This window comes from Bidens hawaiensis, unplaced genomic scaffold (assembly GCF_021521415.1).
Source record: "Bidens hawaiensis isolate Kalapana, Puna unplaced genomic scaffold, B.hawaiensis_p1.1 tig00008946_1, whole genome shotgun sequence".
In the NCBI taxonomy this organism is placed as follows: Eukaryota; Viridiplantae; Streptophyta; class Magnoliopsida; order Asterales; family Asteraceae; genus Bidens; species Bidens hawaiensis.
The window spans coordinates 848,592-858,845 of NW_027491650.1; the positions used below are offsets into that span (position 1 = coordinate 848,592).

General features: G+C 43.8%; 1 protein-coding gene across 1 annotated transcript; it reads left to right on the top strand.

The window, feature by feature from the left end:
* Positions 1-9,837: 9,837 nt before the first annotated feature.
* LOC143530452 (uncharacterized) lies at positions 9,838-10,254 on the top strand. Its single transcript, XM_077025987.1, has one exon. The coding sequence runs from the start codon at positions 9,838-9,840 to the stop codon at positions 10,252-10,254; it is 417 nt and encodes a 138-aa protein (XP_076882102.1).

Sequence of the window (10,254 nt, forward strand, 5' to 3'; positions counted from 1 at the left end):
GGACAACTTCGCCTGAACATGCCAGGCAAAGTTGTCGTGTATAAATAGTCCTAGGTTACGGCTGTTTGGTTGAATCAGTTGTTCGTGTTAGTTAGTTCGAGTTGTTACGAGAGCTGTAACGTGTGTCTGTAATAGTGATATCGTATCACGTGTTTGAGTTATTATATAACATGTGTTCGTTTCGTGTGTTCGTGTGATTCGTGTTCTATACTCGTAACGATCTACGCAGGGATTCCGCACCTGAGTAGATCGAGATATCTCGTGCGATCCATCCAGGGAACCTACACATAGGTTTCCTGCGTTGGGCTGAGAAGGCCGAGTCAGATTTTGAGATGTGTAACTGTCCACCCGCCAGTAGGGTCAAATTTGCTGCTGGAACACTGGAAGATTCTGCTCTCACTTGGTGGAGCTCCAATGTGCAAATTCTTGGATTGGAATTGGCGAATGCTATGAACTGGGATGATTTCAAGAATATGATGCGGGAAGAGTATTCTCCTAGAGAGGAAATCACGAAGTTGGAATCTGAGTTTTGGTCATTGAAAATGGTGGGTTCCGAGATTGAAGCCTACACCACCCGTTCTCACGAGCTAGCAGTAATGTGTCCACCGATGGTAGACCCGTCGAGTAAGAGAATCGAGTTGTATATCGATGGGTTGGTACCACAAATTCAGGGTATGGTGACCTCTTCCAAACCGGCTACAATTCAACAAGCGATCCGGTTAGCTCACAAACTAACGGACCAAGCAATGGCACAAGGTGCGTTACCACCTAAAGGTTCCACCTCTAAAACCCGTGACAACTCAAGCACTGACAACAACAACAACCTGAGTAATGGAAATAGGAAATTTGACAACACCAGGTCCTCATCCTCGAACCTCCCATCGCAACAACACTACCGTAAGCCCGAACTCCCTCGGAGCTTCAATAATCAGGGTCCCAACAATAACAACAACGGTGGCGGGCAGGGTTCGAGCGGCTATGCTGGGAAACACCCTAAATGCAACAAGTGCAATTATCACCATGCTGGACCATGCGACAATATCAAATGTCTGAGATGCGGAAAAATGGGTCATCAGGCCAAGGAATGTAGGGGTGACATAGCGGCAAAGGGTGCTCCTAAACAACCTACAGCGACTAAAGGGTGTTTCGAGTGTGGTCAAGAGGGTCATTTCAAGAAGGATTGCCCCAAACTAAAGCAGAATGAGAACAATGGGGGAAACAGCGGTGGCGGAAGCAGTGGTAAAGGTAGAGCTTTCGTCATTGGGTCGGGCCAGGCCCGCAGCAATCCGTATGTGGTGACCGGTAAGTTTCCCGTGAACGACTGTTTTGCTTCTGTTTTGTTTGACACTGGAGCTGATAGGAGTTTTGTATCGAAGGCCTATAGTAAACTCATAGACTTAACTCCAACCCCGTTAGATGCTAAGTTTTCTGTTGAATTAGCTGACGGTAAGTCTATAGAAACAACTCATGTACTTGCGGGATGTAATTTGAAACTGTCGGGTCATACTTTTGATATAGACCTCATACCTTTTACACTTGGTAGTTTCGATGTCGTTGTCGGCAAGGACTGGCAATCCGAGAATCGATCGGAGATTATATGTCACGACAAGATAGTCCACATCACTACCCCTTCCGGCGAGATCATTTCGATCCAGGGCGAGAAAAGCGGCGTGACCACCAGCGTCATCACCCTCATGAAGGCACAGAAATATTTACGAAAGGGTCATCCGGAAATTTTAGCCCATATTGTTGAGGAACCCGCGGAGGAGAAGCAAATCGAAGACTTACCGATTGTGCGAGATTTTCCGGAAGGTTTCACGGAGGATTTGCCTGGACTCCCACCTATTCGACAAGTCGAGTTCCAAATCGAGTTGACCCCCGATGCAGCACCCATAGCACGAGCCCCATATCGGCTCGCACCGGCAGAGAGGCTTTGTTAACAACCAAATGACTTTGTGTTTGTAAATGTTATTGAGTTAAGAGATACTATCTTTGGTGAAAATAGGTTCTTATACCTAGACCAAAGAATATGATTCCAAACTTGAGTAACGCCAAAGTAACCGAGCCATGAAGTACTAGAGCAAGAGTTGCTATAAACTATGGTTCTAATTTTCAGCTACACTTAGTTGAAGTATCTAGAAGTGAGATTCTAACTTACTATAGATATTAATGCTTCAATATTGAGGGAGATCCTAGAACCTATAGTGAAACTATAGCGTCTCAAAACGTTGCTAGCTTAAGCAGATGCTCTAAAATATTTAAAGAACATACATGTTTTTTTAATAGGAATCATTTTTATCCAATAAGGTTAGAAGTGAAAATTGAAGTTTTTAAAAAACACATATTATAGTAAATATTTTCAAACCACCAATTAAAAAAAAAACAAATTCTGAAACTTAACGATGACTCATTTAGATTCATCCAACTTCTCCGACATCTAGGACATTATATTTATTATTCGTTAATGATTAATAAGTGAAAAGTTTCTTTAAGTTCAACTTATTCGACAAATACCAAGTAACTAAAAACTTTATATAAAACTGAAGAAACACGGATTCACTCCCCAGGTATGGGTCCTAGATCCAATGAGTCCACAGGGTACAATACGATAACTACAACCACGATATGAGTGAAGCTCCCTAAAGTCCAGTGACCGGAACTTGCAAAACAAACACCGTGAGTCTCGTTATAGGAAGGACAAGAGGGGGGGTCTTCCTGTAACCACCCTTCGGCGTGAGAATCAGTAACGTTCGTAATGAAGAAAGTACTGAAGTACAAAGACTAAGTGTAATCCGAATATAGGTGAGTGAATGAATACCTCATACCGTTTGACAAGGTATTTATAGCCGAAGGATAATGGAAGATGATTGGGGCAGCTGTCCTCTTCTAGAAGATCTTTTATAATCGCCTGGACACGTGTCTTCTTGTGATAGGTTGGGCTATACGTCCCATGTGCTGGGTACAATAACCTGGACACGTGTCACCAGCTGATAGGATAGATCTCACCCTGACCATGTGCACGGTTATAACAACCTGGCCAGGTGTCCTTTGTTCATTGGTTAGTATGTCATGTATTTCCCAAGTAAGAATCATGAGCCTTTCTTCTAGAAAGTATTTGAATGGTGACAGCTGTCCTACTGGCACTGTCCTCCAGTTATTTATGCGGACATATGTCTTGTCTCGCGGACGACTTTTGAGGACGCCCGGATGCTTCCGCGCGTATTATGAGGACGTTCCTCCTCTATCTTGATATGCGGGTAATCCGTTTGTCCGGCGTGTGGCTTATAAGAGCATTCTCTATGACCCGCGGGTGGTACTTAAGGGTATTTGGGTCTTTTTGGTACCCTACCTCTACAAGTCCCCCCAGTTTAGTGTTTCTTCCGCGTGAAGTCTTTGTGCGGGTGAAATTTCTGGACTTAATGTATGTTTTGGGGATTTTTGTTGTTTGGAGGTTAGGTAGAAAATATCTTTTGTTGTATGGATAGTCACGAAAAAGGACAAGTTGAGCACTCGCAGGCGCGTAAACAGATGATGGAACGTTTTTGACGGCTGTCACTGTACCCAACTGTACAACTTTTTCTCTTTTTCGAATTTCCCGCGTGACGTGGCAGTCATTGGTTGGTTGGTGTTTTTCTCTCTCTACTGTTCATATCCCATCGCATTAATTGCGATGGGTATAAATAGTGGAAGATATCCTCTATTTGAAGTTTTATCGTCTTTATTCTCTAACCATCTTTTTGCTTTCTCTCTGATAAAGTGCCGATCTTTCTTATATTCTTTCCTTAAATCTTTCTATAATGTCGAATATTCAAACTGAGGTTGACGAGATAGAAGCTTCATGGGACTATTCTGAATACAAGAAATTGCTAGAGACTTATGGCAATCCACCGGAGTTGGGGCCGGAATTTCCAGCCCCTGGTTCCATAGCCAGTTTTCCACCGCCTGGGAAAATGGCCGTGTATGCTGACTATTTCCGTTTACCCATAACAAAAATTTTTGAGAGGTATTTAACTGATTATGGGATCCATTTATCCCAACTGCATCCTCGTGCTATGATGCGAATTCGTCATTATGAATTTATATGTATAGCACGAGACATGGTGCCTCATGTTGATCGATTTCCGGTTTTTTATCGTCTTGCCAACCGGAGCGGTTGGTATACGTGTCTGGGATTTTCCGATCGAAGCCTTGGGTATGAGGTTGAAAAGTTGTCCACTGACTGGCGTAACAAATTCTTTTGGGTATCTGAGGATGTGGTGCCTCTGTCAATGGTTCGCCGCCCAGTTAATTCCACCCTTCCTGACGTTGTTACCGTTGCTCATGAGGGCCAAGAATGGTACCGTGTACTCACAATGGAACCGACACCCATGCGAGCCTTATCGGAAGAAGCTCTAGTGTGGGCGGGCATGAGCCGTTTGTGGCCAACAGAATTTATGGAGCCCATTTTTGTAGACTTGAATGAGCGTAAGTTTCTTTGTGTTGTTTCTTCTTTTTTGTGAATATTTTAGTGATTAAGTTTCTATCTCTTCAGTTCGTAGTTCCATGTTGAACGTTCTTTTTGGGGACAAGGGTTGTGTCCGAAAAATTATCCGCGAGGCGGGAGATCCACCCATACTTGACAAAACTAAGTCCCACGTTTTGTTTCCGAAGAAGATTTGAGCTGAACCTTTAATCTCGAATGCCACCTTTGAAACAGGTGCGTATGTTCTAAACCCTCCTCCTCTTACTGCCGTTACATCCGACGGAGCGATTGCATCTTATCATCAAGTGATGATGATGGAGATGTTTCTCAGTTTTCCGCTTTAGAAGAGGAAGAAGACTCTGATGAGGGTGCTTTTGAATTTTCCTCTGTCTCATCTTTGTTAGCAGAATTGGAGAGAAAGAGCGCTTTTGTAGCTTCTCAAACGGATCGCCAAAATGTGAAGGCTGCGGATACTGAGGCGGGGCCATCGAAGAAAAAACGGAAAGTGCGCCGTCCCAAGAAGCCGCAATACAGCCTTGCTGACCGCATTGACACTGTTGAAGGTACATACAACTTTGGTGACACTGTAATCTCTTTTATGAGTGTTTTAGTTAAGTACAACTTTGTTGTGTAGATCCATTGATTTTTAGTGAAGATATATCTGAGAAGTTATCAACACCGACTCCTAAGGAAGATGCTGAGACCGAGCTGATTACTCCACCGAGTGAAGAAACACGGATCCACTCCCCAGGTATGGGTCCTAAAATTATGATGTTGAACGTATGAATATAGACAATAAGTTTAGCTAATCGTTTCTTTCAATAGTACGTGTAGGTAGTTGTTGACTCATATATGGCATGGGCAACTGTTAACTCTTCCAAACTAGATGTATAACCGAACCACAACTTGCAATCAAAATATGTCTTTTTGGGAGAAAAAAATATTAATTTTTACGAATTAACAAACATTTATCAAACCATCTTCATAGCACAAATCTATCGCATATAGTGTTGTAGAGGTAGGGTACCGAACCCACCTCAAATTAATATAACACCCGATAGGTGGATAAACTGTGCGGTAGGCGGAAAACATGGCGCCATAACCATAGCCTAATAAAAGCCGATAAATTGTGCGATAGGCGGACTGCATAGCATCATAACCATAGCCTAATATAATAAACATTTCCTTACACTTTGGGAATGGTAGCGCTAAGATCTCCACCAGCATGGGACAAAAAGAAATAATTTACATCGGGAATATCACCCAACCAATGAGGATTGAACAACACACAAATAACGGTACAAAATAGTACACCACGTCAATGTCAAAAGGCCATGATGTCCACCAACCTCCATAACTGCACGAGTTGAGAATATAATTGGTGGAAAGGATGGCAGAGTACTTGGCCATACTCTCTCTCCTCCAGCTATAAATACCAACGTATCTCCAAACGGTAAAGGATCCACGATCCAACATTATAACTGTCTCCCAATACATTCCTATCTCATGACCAAATATTGATTCTCACGCCGGAGGGTTGTTACTAGAAAATCCCCCCTCCCTCGTTCCTCGTAACGAGCTCACGGTGTTCTGTTTTGCAGGGTATACTCATTTTCGCCAAGAAGGATTACAACCCATCGTGGGAAATACTTAACCATTACCCTTGGACTAACTTGTTAGACATAATGGGTGGATTTTTGTTTTTTCATTGGCGCCATCCGTGCATAGTGCTAAAACAGTAAAAGTTCTTAAAACACTCCTTTCTTGATCCAGATGAGTGGCAAACCCCCAGCCAAAGAGGTTGGCCAACAGTCAAAGGCCAAACAAGAAGAAAGCATAGAAATTCTTGACGTAATGGGTAGTGGCGAAGGCATCGCTGATGCATCTACCCTCCGCCCTACAGTTATAGAAAAGCCAAAGCGAAGTCACGTTCACAAACGACCATGCCACCAGAGATAATGGCCTGGTTAGAGGGTGAACAGCAAAAACTCATAGCCAAATTCCAAGAAATAATGACAGCGGTTGTTCGACCGAGAACGCTGTTCGACGGGGAAGCCAGTAGTAATAGTGAAGATGAAGATGAGGGAGACGAGGAGGAGTCAATTCCAATTCGTACAAAAACACCAGCGGCAAAACGCCAATCGCTCGTCAAAACAGGAAAGCGGAAGACAAGTCATATCGATCACGTCTTGAAGGTGACTCGTGCCTAGACGACCCTGACTATGAAGCAAGTTGGAGGGGTCTAGACGTCGCCACCAAAAAGCTAATAAAGTATCACCCAGAAGTAAACGAAGACTTTTCCAAACCATACCGACCAACATCGGCGAGAAAGTCAAAGTTCATCAAAAGAAAAGCAGGTGCGGAACGGTAGGCCAATACGATGGTCTATCAGATCAAGATGACCACTTGCAAACGTATATAGCCGCCGGGTTAGTGTCAGGATGGACCATGCCATTATGGTGCCACATTTTTACACTAACCTTGGTCGGGGAAACAATGGCTTGATTCGAAGGATTACCTTAGGGCCAGATCACCAGTTGGGATGACTTATCATGGAATTTCACCCAACACTTTATCCAACAGCGGCGCCACATCAGTGACACAGCAGACATCCTTACTGTGACAAGAAGGGATAATGAAACGCTGGAAGATTTCATTACCAGATTTAACCAGGAGGGGTTGAACATTGGTGGTGTTGGCGAAGAACTTCTGCCAGCAGCTTTCCGACAAAACTTAAGGTGCGATGACCTGATTCGGAACCTTACGGGCAGAGATGGCATGCCTCATCTCTGGGATGATATCATGACCGCAGCCAAAAGGTACGCGCGAACAGAAAAGAGTTTGGGCAAGGAATTGATGCGTAGCGACACAAGAAATGATATCAACAAAGTACGCCAAGGCAAAAAGATGTCCTCAGTATGGTCAAGATTAAACCATGAAAATCAGCAAAAGGAGACCACGCCGTATGAGCCCTTCAAAAGCAAACAGAAGAGGCAGATACATTCGTCCAACAGATGGACTCCGCTGACCAAAAGCTCAGCGCAAATAATGTATACGGAAGGTATCCAGCTAAAAAAGCCTACTCCAGTCAAACTAGGGCCAAACGCGAACATGAAGAATTAGTGTGACTATCACGAGCAGCATGTTCACACAACCAATCAATGATCAAACTTGAAAGACGCTATTGAAGAATACGTCAAAAATGGAAGGCTGAAGCTTCTGATTAAAAGCATCAAAGGAAAATGCAGGCGCCTGCCTCCTTGCGACACCGGAAGGCCAGAAAAGAAAATCAAAAATCTGCATACTAACATGATCTCTGGAGGCATGAGAACCAAAAAGCGTAGCCAGGTGGAACATGCCGCCTGGAAAGAGGAACAAGTGATTTTCCCAAAAGTAAAAGGAGGAGGGGATAAGAAGGCACCGCTAGTGGTCACAACAGTTTTCGGCCATTACAGGACACCTCGTTTTTTCATGGACGTGGGGGCCACGTTTGACATCATGTACCGCCAATTTTTTGATTTGTTGGAGGAAAAAGACAAGCGAAGGCTGACACCTGTCAACGCCCTAATAACAATTTTCAATCAAAGTATTGAATACCCGCTGGGACAGTTGAGTCACGCTCACCGACGGGGTACACTTAAGAACAGAAGATGTGGATTTCTCGGTCATGGAAACGTCACACCCCCATTACGACGTAATCCTGGGGACGGAGGCGATTGGAGACTTTAACGCCAATCCCTCAACAGCCTATGGCATATTAGGGGTACCAACTCCCACCGGGGTGGTGATGATCCATGCCAATAAAGAATGTCACGTGGCGGAAGTAGAAACACCACCACAAAAAATGTTAAAAACAACAAAAGCAAGGGAAGTAGAGAAATGGGTCATCAACAGGAAGTTACCAGAACAAAGCATAAGCATCGGCCCTACCCTTTCTGATAAAGCGCGAGCTGCGCTGAAAAAGCTAGTTGTCAGCAATGTGGATGTGTTCGCGTGGACCCCGAGGATTGCTACCCTTTACCAGAAATAGACCTGAAGGTGGATGCCCTTGTTCATTTTCAATTCAAATGTTTCTTAGACGCATATAAAGGGTACCACCAAATCCACATGGCGGCAGAAGATCAAGACAAAACGACGTTCCGAACAAACAATGGATCATACTGTTACAAGATGATGCCATTTAGCATCAAGAATGCAGGGTCCACGTATCAACGCCTAATGGACAAATAATTCATGTCCCAAATTGAGAGAAATTTAGAAGTTTACATGGACGACTCGGTAATCAAAAGCGATACAGAAGCAACAATGTTGAAAGACATTGAAGAAACTTTCCGAACGCTGCGCCAAATCAGCATGAAGCTTAACCCAGGAAAATATTCCTTCGGGATAGAAGAAGGAAAATTCCTGGGAGTGATCGTGACCAACGGAGGCTTCAAAGCCAATCCAGAAAAAGTAGAGGCGGTAGTGAAAATGCCTTCTCCAAAAACCATGAAGAAAGTACAAACGCTTAATGGCCGGTTGGTCGCGCTCAACAGATTCTTGTCAAGCTATGCTGAAAAGTCCTTTCCATTTGTCTCAACCCTAAGAAACTGTCTTAAGAAGTCTCAATTTTTGTGGACAGCGAAAGCGGAGGCAGCTTTCCAAGAAATCAAGTCGCGCTTAGCATAATTGCCAACGTTGACGGCACCACAAACCAAAGAACCGCTGGTAATATATTTAGCGGCTTTAGAAAGAGCAATTAGCGCGGTGGTGATGGTAGAAAGAGGGGGTGTTCAAACACCCATCTACTATGTAAGTCGTACTTTGGCATATGCAGAAACAAGAAACTTCACTTTGGAAAAACTGGTTGTCACTAGTACAAACAGCGCGCCGTTTGAGATGGTAGTTTCAAGGACACTCGGTACATGTTCTCACCAATTATCCCCTACAAAACGTGTTAACCAAGCCTGAATTATCCAAAAAGCTAGCTACGTGGGCAATAGAGTTGGGAGAATACGCCGTTGAATCCCAGACCAACAATCAAGGGTCAGGCTTTGGCGGACTTCATGGAGGAAGTACCACATGGGAAAGAAGAAGAATGCCGAAAGAAGATGGAACCCCGCCGAACAACAAAAAGAACAAATATGGAAATTGTTCACTGACGGGACATCTAATGATGAAGGTGCATGCGCAGGGTTAAAAATAACCAATCCAGAGGGGCAAGACTTCACATACTCAATACGTCTAGAATTCAAAAGCACAAATAACGAGGCAAAATATGAAGCGTTGTTGGCAGGATTGAGAATCGCCAAAGAGTTAGGGGCTCAACATTTGGAGGCGCACGTCGACTCAATGCAAACCAAATAGAAGGGTCATATGATGCAACAGATGAAAAGATGGCATCATACTTAGCGCAAGCAAAGGCGCTAATGGAAACCTTCATCACATGTAAAGTGAAACATGTGAAATGGAGCGAAAACAAACAAGATGATGCTCTTAGCAAGTTAGCATCAGTAAGCTTCGAACACCTCGCCAAAGACGTCCACGTAGAAGTATTAACAAACCCTTCAACAATCATGAGAGAAGTCAGTGTATGTTCAGCAAGCGCACCAAACTGGATGACACCAATCGATAACTACTTGTTATCAGGTACCTTGCCAGACAAGAAAGCAGAAGCCCAGAAGATTCGTTACAAAGCGCTAAATTATACACTTCAGAATGGCATTTTGTACAGACGATCTTATTTAGGGCTACTTCTCCGATGCGTGGACGCGCAAGACGCAAATTACTTATTGAGAGAAATACATGAATGA